The sequence below is a fragment of the Erythrolamprus reginae genome, chromosome 7, assembly GCF_031021105.1.
Source record: "Erythrolamprus reginae isolate rEryReg1 chromosome 7, rEryReg1.hap1, whole genome shotgun sequence".
Classification (NCBI taxonomy): Eukaryota; Metazoa; Chordata; class Lepidosauria; order Squamata; family Dipsadidae; genus Erythrolamprus; species Erythrolamprus reginae.
The window spans coordinates 74661831-74677048 of record NC_091956.1 but is presented as its reverse complement, the minus strand read 5'-3'; the positions used below and the strand labels follow the sequence as shown (position 1 = coordinate 74677048).

At 37.7% G+C, this 15218-nt stretch overlaps 1 protein-coding gene across 1 annotated transcript in view; it reads right to left on the bottom strand.

Moving 5' to 3' along the window:
• ZGRF1 (zinc finger GRF-type containing 1) overlaps positions 1–14146 on the bottom strand; it is a 41693-nt gene extending 27547 nt beyond the window's left edge. The window contains exons 1-10 of the mRNA XM_070757873.1: positions 14062–14146; positions 11979–12054; positions 11787–11867; positions 11612–11668; positions 10162–10335; positions 6677–8066; positions 4418–4494; positions 2414–2599; positions 1157–1247; positions 351–448 (exon numbers count right to left, since the gene is read on the bottom strand). Of these exons, the coding sequence (XP_070613974.1) occupies positions 351–448; positions 1157–1247; positions 2414–2599; positions 4418–4494; positions 6677–8066; positions 10162–10335; positions 11612–11668; positions 11787–11867; positions 11979–11999 (2175 nt within the window). The 5' untranslated portion in view covers positions 12000–12054; positions 14062–14146. The remainder of the gene's footprint in view (positions 1–350; positions 449–1156; positions 1248–2413; positions 2600–4417; positions 4495–6676; positions 8067–10161; positions 10336–11611; positions 11669–11786; positions 11868–11978; positions 12055–14061) is intronic.
• Positions 14147–15218: the final 1072 nt, after the last annotated feature.

The window sequence follows — 15218 nt, the reverse complement described above, 5'->3', positions numbered from 1 at the left end:
GATTACTGTTCTCTCTCTAAGAATATATTGTGTATATGTATGTGTTCATGTATGCATGTATGCATGCGTGTGTAGATATATATATATATATATATACTGTACATGCATATATTCCTTTTCAAGAGAAAGAGAAATACCCTTTAAGAAAGGAAAGGGAGAAAAGGTTACTTTTGGAGATATTATGTTCTTCTAAAAAAAAGAGAGAGAAAAAACATTTTAACATTCATGGAAACTATATGATCCTAATGGGATAATGTCTTGGCGATATCTAGAATTAGGTCAGCTCTGGGGTAGTAACTTTTTTGTTAACCAGAATAATGATAAAATAAAATGAGCCACACAGTTATTACCTTATTAAATTCCCCTGAAGCAGACTTCGCGACGTCTAGATTTGAGGAAGAATTTGTCACAATCTGACTTGGAGGTTTAAAAGATGCAGTCTTTGTTACTATTAAGAGGAAAAAACACACACAAAATGTTGCAATTAGTGATGGGCAAACCGAACTCGCACAATTCGGGTCCGTACTGAATTTTGCGGTGTTCGGTATGCCGAACACGAACCCAACATTTTTTGAAACTTCAGGCAAAGTTCGGGGCCGCGTTCGGCATTTGGAGCTTTGACGTCACCGGCAGGTTGCTAAGGACACCAAGGTGATCACTTCCTGGATTCCATGGAATTCAGGAAGTGATCACCTTGGCGTCCTTAGCAACCTGCCGGTGACGTCAAAGTTCCGCCCCCGGAATCTCTTCGTGGGAGGGATTCCCCGTTTGGTTTCAAGTTCGGGTTCAGCCGAATTTTGTGTAAAGTTCATCCGAACTTGCCGAACCCGAGCACCGTTGGGTTCGCCCATCACTAGTCGCAAAGTATCAAGGGTGACATGCAGCAGGTTCTCAAAGATAGTGAAGAACTGGTAGCAGAATTTTTATTTGGAGAACCAGCAAATGCCATCTCTGGCTGGCCCTAAATTGGAGTGGGAATTAAAAATTTGCAATATCCTTCCCCCAGGAGTGGGGAAGGAATGGGGATTTTGCAGTATCCTTCCTGTCATGCCCACCAAGCCACGCCCACAGAATCGGTAGTAAAAAATTTAGATTTCACCACTGAAGAGTAATGCTACATTTTGGTCATTAAGTGTTCATATTTATAGCCACTTACAAAATTTATTACTTTTGTCTTCAAAAACATTGAATTCATTTCTAAACGTTTGGGTTCCACTGTTACTGAGATCATCTTCTGAACCTAGAGGCTAAGAATAAATACCCCCCACCCCAATAAACACATTTAATGCATTGCAAGGTAACACTGTTTATTGGAGTAATTCTAGACATTAATTGCTGTATACCAGCTTGGCAAAAAATTAATAGAGAAAACAAGAGCACTAAACAGGAGCCTTAGTAATTCCGCTTAAAAATTAGGGTAGCATAAAATATTTATAAAAATATTCCCCCGCCGCCATGAAGATTAAACTATCTGATCCTTTCAAGCAATATCCTATCTTATGAATTTGTTGATACTGATCATGATTTTATATACAACAGTATTATTTTATATACAATAGTATTTTAAGCCCTTATAATAACATTTTCAGAGTATGTTTATTTATTTATTTATTCAATTTTTTTATGCCGCCCTTCTCCTTAGACTCAGGGCGGCTTACAACATGTTAGCAATAGCACTTTTTAACACAGCCAGCCTATTGCCCCCACAATCCAGGTCCTCATTTTACCCACCTCGGAAGGATGGAAGGATGAGTCAACCTTGAGCCGGTGATGAGATTTGAACCACTGACCTGCAGATCTAACAGTCAGCTTTAGTGACCTGCAGTACTTCTCTACCCACTGTGCCACATCTATCTATCTATCTATCTATCTATCTATCTATCTATCTATCTATCTATCTATCTATCTATCTATCTATCTATCTATCTTTTGGTGTGGACCAAAAAATGGAAACACTTGACTTTTTTGGCATCATGTTTGAACATGTTCAAATCAATCAAAACTTGACCTATTTTAATGTTTTTTTGTTTTTAATTCTGTTGTTTGATATGTTTTTTTAATCTACCTTTTTTTAAACTGAAATTTAAGGAAATTGCTTATAACCTTCTAGAAATGGCAGACCTCTCAGACTTTCAAAGAGGCCAAATTGTTAGTGCTCGAATGGCAGGCGCTAGTGTAACAGAAAGTGCCCGAATGTTTGGCGTTTCAAGAGGTAATGTCTCAAAAGTAATGACTGCTTTTGAAAGAGAAGGGAAAACGTCCTCAGCCAAGCACAGGCCTGGTCGAAAATTGAATTTGTCTGAGAAGGAGCTTCACAAATCTACAAGGTGTTTCCATTTTTATGTCCACCCCCTGTATCTATCTATCTATCTATGTTCAGAGATTAAAACATTTGTACATTTAAAAATCTTACCTTAACAAACTCAGGCACCCTAGGACAATTTAGTTCTTGTGCTAAGGAAAATAATGCCTCCTTTGAAGCACTTTCAGATTTGGTCACGTCACTTTGTGGATCTTTTCTGTGATACGAAGCACGTTCTCTTGTCATCATCTCACTAGCCGCTGAGCCTTTCACTTGGTATCCGTGAAATTCAACTACCTTTATGCATTTAATGGAACAATATTGTAATGCAATGCTATTCATTGACCAAAAAAAAGCTGTAAGCACAATTAAAACTTTGTTATTGCAACACGCTCTACATGGGGTTACCCTTGAAGAGCGTTCGGAGACTACGGCTGGTCCAGAATGCAGCCGCACGAGCTGTTGTGGGTGCACCTAGGTACACCCACATTACACCAACTCTCCGCAAGCTGCACTGGCTCCCAATTGGTCTCCAGGAGCAATTCAAGGTGTTGGTTATTATCTTTAAAGCCCTACATGACCGGAGAGGTAGGAGGAGAACCACTGAAGAATAGTGCCTCCCACTCCCAACCCCTTCGGCCGGCGCAGAAGATACCATGGTCGATGGTATCGAAAGCCGCTGAAAGGTCAAGGAGCACCAGGACAGAGGATAAACCCCTGTCCCGGGCTCGCCAGAGATCATCCATCAATGCAACCAAAGCAGTTTCCGTGCTGTAACCGGGCCTGAATCCTGACTGCTGGGGACCTAGATAATCGGCTCCTTCCAAGGACCGCTGGAGCTAGAGCACCACCACCTTCTCAACAACCTTCCCCATAAAGGGAAGGTTGGAGACTGGACGATAGTTATTAAGTACGGCTGGGTCCAGGGAAGGCTTCTTGAGGAGGGGGCGCACAAGGATGCCTTCTACCACACATCTTCCAGCACCTGATAACGCCCCACATAGTTGGTCTTCTCTAGGTCCCGGCAGCTAAACCATAATCGGATGGTGGGACTATGTGGAAAAGCCTTCTTTGTGGTAGCTTCAACTCTCTGGAATCAGCTACCTCCCAAGATACAAACTGCCCCCACCCTTCTGGCCTTCCAGAAAGCTGTAAAGATCTAGATTGTGGGGCAGGACTGGGGCCTTGATGAATGGTATACATCAAGATACAACCATAAAAGGCATGTATGGGTTTTTTTGTTACAATTTTAAAATTGTGTTTTTAGATACCTAGATATCGAATTAACTAAATAAATAAATACCAATCCTTATGCCTTTTAAAGAATGAGACACTGAAGTATTAATTTATTCAATTGCAAAAATTGTCAGTTGATGTTTATGTTAATCCTTACATTCATTGGTGAGCCCTGGGCAACAACGATTTTACTTAAGGTCATCTAACATCAGTTCCCAGAAATGAAACTTCTCTATCCAGTGAAGTTCCAACCCTGCCCCCACCCCACACCTATTGATGTTTCAGAGACTCCAGACTTTTGGCTAGAGTGTTTGAAGTTTCTTCTGAGTAATGTTGCTCATTTTTGCTACCTTTTTGCTCCTTGCTTGTTTTTAAATGCTCATCAGAGTATCTGGCAGTATCACATTTAATAAGTAATACATGAAATAATATTTATCTCTATTGATATCTGTCTTTCTACAGTGTCTATTCATCCATCTATCTATCTAATCTATTTAATATATCTAATCTACCTACGTAATCTACTGTCTGTCTGTCTGTCTGTCTGCCTGCCTGCCTGCCTGCCTGCCTGCCTGCCTGCCTGCCTACCTGCCTACCTGCCTACCTACCTACCTATGGCTCAAGTCAATACTTCTTCTCATATAGGAGATTGCTCTGGGGAATGCCCAGACAACGAAGGGAATTTTAGGACTCCATAGGCCTGGATGCAGGACCGTAACTGGTTAGTAGGAAAAACGCAGATAGAAAAATTCCCTTAAAACGCACGCTATAACACAGAGAATAAACCATTGTTATTGTTGCTGTTGGTTGCACAGTCAGCCAGATATTAAAAGTGGATTTTGAAATTTTTATTATAATATAACATCAAAAGAAGATTACCAAATTTGGTGAGTCAGTATGTAGGCAATGTATCTGCACATCTTCAGGACACAATGCTTCAGCAACACTTTGTTTAACTATCAAAGGGGAAGGGGAAAGAAACAAGGAACTTCAGTCATCAGGTTAAATCAATATGTGTATGTCTGTGGTGGATTAATGATTTTGCATAGATGAATATGTCAGACATGTATTTATTTTGGTAGAATTAGTCAGAATAACAACAAATTAGATTGTTAAATTCATAATTATAGAAGAATTGCTAGAGCTAAAAATTATTAGAAACAGAAGAAATTAAAAAAAATCTTTTCAACAGTAAAATATTTGAAAAAAATCTAACATAAATTATTAACTCCTTATGTTAGACAAACCAAACAGTGTAAGACACACTTACAAATGGTCTTACCAATCACATTATGCCAAGAGCTATTCTTTTTGAGGGTATATTTTTAAAAGCACTAGATTGGACATAAATTTGGCTTTGTAGTTCTAAATACTAAGGACTTCCTTTTCGTTTTCCCACTTTGGACTCTCATGTTTTAGGTATCCTGTGATTGAGATTATGATATAGGACAATTCTTCTCCCCCTTTTAAAAATATTTATCTTCCATGAGTAGAGATTGGAAGGTCTGCTATAGAGAAGCAGAAGCCAGGAAGTCTACTTCCACCAGCCCAATGATAAACATCTAAATTTAGGTCAGCTCAATTCTGTCACATACAAACTAAAGCTAATTGTTAACATCTCTTGGTATTTTTGATATGAGATGAGCCTGTAAGAGTATAAATTTACTCTCCCATAAATTGAGATTTAGATTTTATGACAAATTATAAGAACACTTTTCATATACAGTATACTGCAATTATACAGTGATACCTCATCTTACAAACACCTCGTCATACAAACTTTTCAAGATACAAACCCGGGGTTTAAGATTTTTTTGCCTCTTCTTACAAACTATTTTCACCTTACAAACCCACCGCCGCCGCTGGGATGCCCTGCCTTCGGACTTCCGTTGCCAGCAAAGCACCCATTTTTGCACTGCTGGGATTCCCCTGAGGCTCCCCTCCATGGGAAACCCCACCTCCGGACTTCCGTGTTTTTGTGATGCTGCAAGGGAATCCCAGCAGGGGAATCCCAGCAGCGCAAAAACGGGCATCGCTGGCAACGGAAGTCTAGAGGTGGGGTTTTCCAGCGAGGGGAGCCTCAGTGAAATCGCAGCATTGCAAAAACACAGAGGTCCGGAGGTGGGGTTTCCTATGGAGGGGAGCCTCAGGGGAATCCCAGCAGTGCAAAAATGGGCGCTTTGGCTGGCAAAAGGGGTGAATTTTGGGCTTGCACGCATTAATCGCTTTTCCATTGATTCCTATGGGAAACATTGTTTCGTCTTACAAACTTTTCACCTTAAGAACCTCGTCCCGGAACCAATTAAGTTTGTAAGACAAGGTATCACTGTATATGTCTTTTTTAGTGATCATCACAAAGGAAATCTTAGAAAAAAATAAGAATTTTTTTTCATTTGCTCCGTTTTTCAGATGAGACAGGGAAAATGGTTTGTGTGTTTGTTTGTTTGTTTGTTTATTTATTGGATTTGTATGCCGCCCCTCTCCGCAGACTCGTGGCGGCTAACAACAGCAATAAAACAGCATATAATAATGGCTTATTATTATTATTATTATTATTATTATTATTATTATTATTATTACTACATCACACAGTCCAAGGTGCTTGGGAAGCACCCGACTGGTGATCAAATACGAAATCCAGCATAGTGATCTTGTTTGCTGTGTTGTTGTTGTTGTTGTTGTTATTATTATTATTAATTAGATTTGTATGCCGTCCTTCTCCGAAGACTATTATATTAATTTAATAAAATACAACAGAAACCAAAAACTGAACTTAATCTGAGAACGTTTCATTTGTTCCAAACAGGAAGTGTTTTGATAAATAAGGCAACATTTTTATTTCAAAATTTAGTAGTTTTTACAATAATTTTGCAGTCATTATTATGCCCATGTCACAAATAAAATAGTGAAGTAAGAAACACAGGTTTGTCAAAAAACAGTATCTATAAAAAAATTAAATAGCAGGCAAAAGTTTCAATTTTCTTTTCTTTTACTGAAAATAATTATTTTATTACAACAAATACCTGTTTCAATATCTTTATTTTATAAACATTATTTTTATTTGCAAATATATGAAGCAGCAGAAATAAAGTAAATATTACTTTTTCTATTCTAAGTTAATGGAAGTGTAATACTCACTATCATGTATTTCACAATCCACATCATTTTCCATTATCAAGTTTCTGCTTACAGAAGGCAATTGCTGGTGGACATCCATATTCTGAGGATATAATGTATTTGTGTCTATCTTCTCATTAATCAAAACTTCTGAATTTTGCCATTTTTTCTCCCAACTGGCTGTATTCTTTTCTTTAGTGTTGACAGGCTTTGCAGAAATCTCAATACAAGAAGGTAATGGCTGGGATCCTGAGATCCTGTTCAAATCATGATCTTGTACAAACTCTAATGGAACATTGTCTTTCCTTTCACTATTATATGCTGTTACGCAGTTTTTTTCAGCACTGACCTCAATTTGATTTTTAATTTCTTGTCTTGGGCATACAGAACCTTGTGAAATAATGCTGTTTTCATTAGGGTTATTATCTTCTGCGTCACTAAAATCCAGCATGTTAAAAATATTAAAGTTAACCTCTGTAAATTGTTTTCCTGGATTTACAACGTCAACACCTAGGCAACTCCTTTCCAAATTACCAATTATTCCATGTCTGCTTGATTCTGACGAGTCCTCAATCGTTTTAAGTGAATTTCCACAGTTCAAATTAGCATTATCAAGTGAACTTATTTCAGAGGTATTGCTTTCATTCATGAAGGATTCAGTTGGGAAAATGTTATATGGGCGAATTCCAGTAGAACCTTTACTAACAGGAGAAATATCAAGATTCCAAGAAGACGGCATTTGTGGAATCTCTTTATGGTCATTGGATTGATTTCTGTTTATACATTCACTCTCATAGCTCTTTTCAATTGATTGCAAATCACTAGCATTCTCATTGTTGTTTTCTGTATTGTGTATATCAGATAAACTTGATGGCATGTAAATATCCCATCGGCTTTTTCTTTGCAATGAAACTTCTGGGTTGGATTCTGAGTTCATCGTTGTTAACGGTAGATTTTTCAGTGGGGCCGTAGTCTCATTTTCTGGACACTTGGAACCCTGTTGGTCATGACTCAAAAGTGCTATAATTTTAGCTCTGCTTCGAGTGTTCTGTGAAAATGCATGATATTCTGAATTGACCAGTGCATTCTCCAATTGAAAATTTGGCTTCAGATATTCAACCGCTAAACTGTGGTTATATGTTTTATTGTGTATTGTTCCATGTTCATCATCCAAAGAGGTAGAAGCCAGGAAATTAAGAGGCTGTGCATCTTTAATATTCTTTGTAGAAGGATCCTCATTAGAATTTGTGAGTGAGACACTGTCTTCCCTATTTTGGCAAGGAATGGAAAATAAAGGAGAAGACGCATAAAATTGGTGTAGGAAGGATGGAAGAGGGCCGTCAGATGTGGATGGCAATGCAGGTTCTTCCACTAACTTTTTCTTTTCCACCTGACGTGGTATTTGGAAACCCTGGAAGAACATTTTGTATGGATGGAAAGTTTAATAAATGAAGACTCAATCATGGGCATAACACTTATGCTTATTCTACAATCAAGCTGTACAAAGCATTTATAAAAACATTTTTTTTTTAAAAAAAGTGAAATGTCTTCAAAGAAAAACAAAAAAGTGCAGTTGCCTCTTAAAAAAGCACTTTTGGGACAATTGTGACCTGGATGGCAGAGAATCTCCATAGATAAAAAGGAACTTTTCACAAAGCACTGATGCAACGGTGTCCTCTAGAACAGTGTTTTTCAACCAGTGTGCCGCGGCACACTAGTGTGCCGTGAGACATGGTCAGGTGTGCCGCGAAGCTCAGAGAGAGAAAGAAAACAAGAGAGAGAGAGAAAGAAAGAAAGAGAAAGAAAGAGAGGGAGGGAAGGTGGGAGAGAGAAAGACATAGAGGGAGGTAGCGAGGGAGAGAGAGAGCAAAAAAGAGGAAGGAAGGAAGAGAGAAAGAAAGAGGGATGGAGAGAGAGAAAAAAGAGAAAGAGAGAGAAAGAGGGAGGGAGGGAGGGAGAAATAGAGCGAAAGGGAGAAAGAGAGAGATAATTTTTTTGTCCAAACTTTTTTTAGCCGTCCCCCCCTCCCCACTCAATGTGCCCCATGGTTTTGTAAATGTAAAAAATGTGCCACGGCTCAAAAAAGGTTGAAAATCACCACTCTAGAAGGTCCAACATAGCTACTAGAAATATTTTATCTGAATATTCAAAGACCATCTACTGGCAACAGTGAATTTTAGAGAGGAAAACAGTCTCAGAGCTTTAACAATGAGTACTTTGGTCATGCCAATGCACTTTATAAAGGAACTTCAATTCTTTTGAGTATAAAGTGAATAGCACAACTTAAATGGGGGTTTATTTTCTTTTAAAAATCAAATGCAATTCACTTGTAGATATTTCTATAAAGTGCAATTAATAGATGTTGGAAGCACCTGTTTCAGCTGTGAAACCAAATTAAAGTTACTGGAAATATTACTAATACAATAACTGCAATGATATTGCATCAATCGATAAGTATAATATATATATAAAATTTTCATATTTAACTGTTGCAAAGTAGTTCAGACAACTGATTAATATTCACATAGCATCCACACAGCTCACTTTTATTCATGTTTTTCTGCAGATCTAACAGCATGTATTATACCTGCTGCTATTAATATTTCATAATTAGAGTTATTGCCTGTATGAAACGCAGTGGATGATTAGAATTATTTCACATCTAATATAACTTATACTGCAGATGGTAAGGTACAAAAATAACTGACAGTACAGGTAGCCCTCAAGTTAAGACCGTACTGGACCCCTGCAATTACAACCATGACTTGTGAGGTTTGTAAAGCAGACTCACTTTGTGACCTTTTGGTGGCCATATTTGATATGGGGCTTTGCCCCCCTGCTTTAAACCAGATATAAATGCTGGTTTTGTGGCAAAAATGTTATACTTGTGGCCATGTGACCACAAGACATCACAAATAGCTATAAATGCAGGTTAGCCAGCATCCAAAATGCAATCACATGACTGCAATCTACCCATCAATGACTTGGAACTTGGAGATGGGGTTGAGTCTCTTTTTCAGGGTCTGCTGTAATTAAACAGTCACTAAGTGACTGGTTGTAAGTTGAGACTACCTGTATGGCTGATATAGGTAGTCCTGATCATCCATTCAACAACCATTCAAAGTTATGATGGCACTGTGTCACTGAACAAACAGTGCTTACAACATGTCCAGAGTTTTGACTATCTAGGCATCCTGCAATCATATGAACTTTTGACCTGGATGTAATTTTAAAGGACCTTAAGTTGGAATAGATTGTCAGAGAACCAAATAGCATCTGAGAAAATAAATCAACTTCCACGTCTTATTTTCTTTTAGCGTGGGGTCCGATTTATTAACAAAGCCAATTTGGAATCTGCATGTTTCATTCCAACTTAAGGTCCCTTAAGATTACATCCAGATCAAAAGCTCACAAGTCCAAATCACATTTTTTCTTTCAAAGCCAGATCACTGTACGATCTTATCAAATATTTAAAAGTATCAAAGAAAGAGTAAAAACAAACATACAGAATATTTTCTCTTTGGATGGCATAGGGATGAAGCAGCAAGGGATTTCAAGGAGTTACTTGTTAACTTTAGTCGTTCTGTGTTCTTTGAATGATTACAATCAGTTTTAGAAACATTTTCACTTTCTACAGTGATTAAGTATCGTTCAGATTCAAAGTCATCACCAGGTTTTATCTAGAGAGATGGATAAAAAATATTTTAAATTTCAGCACATTTATATAACTCCATAGTATATCAATACTGCTTTTTAAGCATATTAGATAAACGTGATTCCATATAAAATTAGTTGAAAAATTTATGCATATATATCTTTTACATTATTTAATGCACCGTTTTCACTGAATTCTAGTGATAACTACTAAAAATATAGTGGTTTGAAAGATGCTTTTTCTATTCAGTAGAACACTGCAAAATGTGAATGAGAAAAAGAAAGTTTACTATGCATTGGTTGGTTTAAAGAAAGTGTTTAATATTGTTATCCTGTCCTTGTTTTGTTCTCTACTACTCACTATTTCAGCTATCTTTTAGGAAAAATAAGGTACTTTTTTTAATGTCCTATTGAATGAATGTCATCTGCATTATGTCTGCAGAAATATGAGAATCATGGGTCCAATAATCCCAAGAGGATATTAAGCGTATTAAGCAAGGCTTAATACTTGTCTCTACTAAGCTTAGATCTTTTGAACCCCTCAAGTGATAATTTACTCCAACCTTACTGGAAAGTACATAGAAGATAGGAATTTGTGAGTCAAAAGAGAAATGAATCAAAGGCTTTGCAGTAATAGTAGTTATGACATCAGCAAGATGATAGTCAAAAATGTCATGGATGAGCTAACAGGACACATTCAGAATCAAGGATGTGACAGGCAATGCTAATCATGCACTTTAAATTTCCACCCTTTTGATTGAGATAAATTAAAAACCAAAATGTAGACTTGATCAAAGTGGGCAATTTAATTAATTTAATTTAATTTAACTAACTTCTAAGCCACCCAATTCCTAGTGGACTTTGGGCAACGTACAGTCATAGGCAATGTAAAACAATAAAATGACCTTAAGAAAACTAAAATACCAAAATATGTCACTGTGCTAATATGAAACCTTTACAAAAAAACAGTTTGGATGGAACTGGGTGAAACAGATTGAAGTCAGGCCAGCAATGGTCATGTGATTTTGACAGCTGGTTTATTATAAGTCAATATGCAATATTTTTGCTGGTTTTTAGGGAAACACCCACCCACCCCCATTCATAAGAATGAATTTACTTAACAGCCGTGTGATTTGCTTTACCCACCATATGATTTGTTTTACAACCATTATAAAAAAGGATCATAAAATCAAATATGATCATGTGGTGCCTTACTATTACAATGTGAACAAAATTCTGGGCTCCATTGTGGTCATAAGTTCAGAACAATCTGAACTAAACAAATAAAAACAAAGCACATACCTGAAATTTTATGAAAATACTATCCAAGAGTTGTCCTTTATCATCAAATAGGTTTGCCTGTATTAAACAAGAAAAATAAAAGATATTCTACTGGATATTTCCTTTACAAATATAAAGGTATCAATAGATGTAAAACTGCTGACATTACACCATCAAACTGAACCTACATATTTACCTTATTTCCTCCACTTATGGCCTTCAAAATTCCATCTTGCCACACTTTAGATTTTTTAGTCTTCTGATGTGTATATAAAACCTATATTGATATGTGAAAATATATTCTTGATTACTATTTTGTTTACATTTTTATTTCATGATATGTTTTAATGTACACATATTATTGAAATAAATAAGATTGTAGACTCACAAAAAATTCCTGATAAGCCATTATATTGGCATCTTAAGATCATACCCTCTGCTTTCACTTTCAATCATTACATCACCTGCAAAGGGAAATATCCTGTTAACATAACATCTCTGAAATTCTAAGCTAAACATTATAGCTTATAAATTTCATTTTATACTTTCCTTAAACAACATATGTAATTGTTGTATCCTGAAATGGCTACCTTGTAACTCTGTAAATAGTTTGTTCCTCTTTCCAGCGCTGTCTGAGCCCAAGCAGGAAGTCGCTCCTGATTGGCTCAGACGCGGCCGGCTCTAGCTTTGGCGGGAACCGCAAAAGTATAAAAGAAGCGGTTTCTCCAGGCAGAGTCAGTCGGTACTCGCTGAATTGTCACTTTACCTTGCTGAGCTGTCACTTGTTCTCTGAGCTGAATAAAAGTACCGATTGCTCAAAACCCTGTCTCTGGGTCTACTTCAGTAATAATATGAATTCTATGGTTTGAAAGGAGATTTACCCCGGCCCATGACTGACCCTAGTATGTATGTCAGTGTGGATCCACATGAAGTGTGGATAAAATTACTTTTTTAAATGAATTAGGGTTGTAGAGTAAGAATTGTTAGAATTGATGTTTCTTCTTAGAATTTTAAATGTTAGATTTCTTGTACATTTTTATTTGTTTTGTGAGCCGACCTGATTCCCAGAAGAACGGCATAGAAACAACCAACCAACCAACCAACCAAATAAATAAATAAATAAATATGTGCATCTAGAAATTCCAGTTTCAATGCAAATTATCCTAGAGCAGGGGGGGTCAGATTGGTGGCCCACAGGCTGGATGCCACGTCCATCCCAGCTCTGTGAACGGAAAAAGCATTGTGAAACTTCACTTGACCACAACGTGACATCGCAGGTTTGACACCTATATGCTAGAGCAAATATTTTTAAAATAGCAACCACCCAATACATTACCATAAGCTTCACCAATAAATCTTTGTTTTAAATGAAGATATTTAAATTTCTGCCATGCACTAAATAAATAAATACATTTAAATTTCTACAGGAATGTAACCTTAGCTACGTGTCTGTTAAACCGCAATTTATTGAGGTTTTTTAAAAATATATATTTTAATTATGTTGTTTTTAACAAATGTAAACTAATAAAGTCCCTCAATATGTTCAATTCCATGTAATGACCACAAGATGTCTCACTTAAATCTTTATCAGAAAAGCTTTGTAATTATGTAGTGATCAAGCTAATTGACATTTTAAAAAAATCAGTCAATCCAGAGTTCTCATGACCAGGTTCAAATTTATATTGCAGACACATTCCCTTGAAAAGTGACCCCTAGTGTTTAGGGGTTGGGGTTAGGGTTCCTATTGCACAATAACAAGAAACTGCGCTCTTGTTTTTCAGTAATTACTGGGATCAAATTCAGCAATGCAGTTAAATGCTCTGGGGAGCATTTATTGCTCCAGCCTGCCTTAAAAAGACTGTCATCCCAAGTTACCATAGCTTTGAGCTCTGCAAAAGTAAGAAAGATACAAGAACTGGATAAACTGTCTCTTTCATTAGGGCAGGGGTCTCCAACCCTGGGAACTTTAAGACTTGTGGACTTCCACTCCCACAATTCCTCAGCCAGCTTTGCATTATACTGCAGGGGTAGGCAAAGTTGGCTCTTCTATGACGTGGACTTCAACTCCCAGAATTCCTGAGCTAGCATGATTGGCTCAGGAATTCTGGGAGTTGAAGTCCATCAGTCATAGAAGCACCAACTTTGCATAGCCCTGCATTAGAGCAGTGTTTCCCAACCTTGGCAACTTGAAGATATTTGGACTTCAACTCCCAGAATTCCCCAGCCAGCGAATGAAGTCCAAATATCTTCAAGTTGCCAAGGTTGGGAAACACTGCATTAGAGGATAAAAGAAACTGCACCCAAATATGATGTCACACCATTTGAAAAAGAGTATCAATATACCGCAATCCTCAGCCAAAATTGGCAAAAGGGCGCCTATAAAGCCTGATAATCCTGTTAACCGAGCTCATTCGCAAGCCACCGGGGATGGAGGAGCCCCCTCCCCCTCTTCTCTGTCAGGAGAACTTTACCTTACGAAAGTTCCCGCTCCAACAAGCGCGGTGACGTCTCTACGACGCGACAAGTACCATAGAGACAAAAATGCTGCACCGACACGATCTCACTCCCGCATGGAACTTCAAGTACAAGCATTGCAATGCTTTTTTTAAAACCATAAAGTTGATACGGGTAGAGCGGTGCTAATGTGAGTTTAGACAGGAGGAAGCGGGGACGGCAGTTTTAGTAATACGAAATAGGGGAGAAGCTTTGATGGATTTAATGTAAAGTCATAGTTCTGGTAGCTACAGCACCTTTTTTATCACAGCCTTTTTCTGATTTTTTTCTTCCAGATTTCTCAATCTAGTGAAAAGCATGACATACCAGACAGTTCCTAGCCGACTCTTAATTGAGTCAGCTTTGCTTAGTTTCCAAGATCAATCAACTCATGCATTTTTTTACCCATGTGGTAGATGAAAATAACTGCTTGTTGTTATCATGCCTTTATTATAAAGTGCTCAAGGTGAACATACCTAATATTCCTCCCTCTATTTTACCTATACATCTCTGTAAGGTGAATTTAGTTGAGAGAATGATTTGCTCAAAATCACCTTTTGGTCTTTCTATCCCAATTTCTAGTAATATACAGCCAACGCGCTAGTATTGTCAATGCTAAAAGCCATCTTGTTACCGATTGATTTTTAGTAGTGTTATTCAAACTTGGCCACTTTTAAAAGGTGTGGACTTCAATTCCCAGAATTCCTCAGCCAGCATGATTCATTCATTTATTCATCATTTTCTTTCTTATTTAGTCAAGTACGTATTGGTGGTATACAAAGATATAACAATGTTTGTATACATGATGCTAGGAAGGCACGCTGGTGCACATGCACGTTCCTCAAATAAATAACTAAAATAAAAATAAATAAAAGTCGCCGAGTTTGTAAAATCACTGAAATCTCTGGGGGGGGGAATCACTCTTCTAAACACACGCGCACGTTTTTACACTTTTTCTATCTTTGTGGCTCCGTAATGGGAATTGGCGACGAATTTTCGACGCGTCTCCATATAAAACGGATTTTGGCGTGCGCCTGGCGGGAGTCCGCCATCCTTCCAGGCAGGGGTCCCCAAACATGGCCACTTTAAGACTTGTGAACTTCAACTCCCAGAATTCCTCAGCCACCAAAGCTGG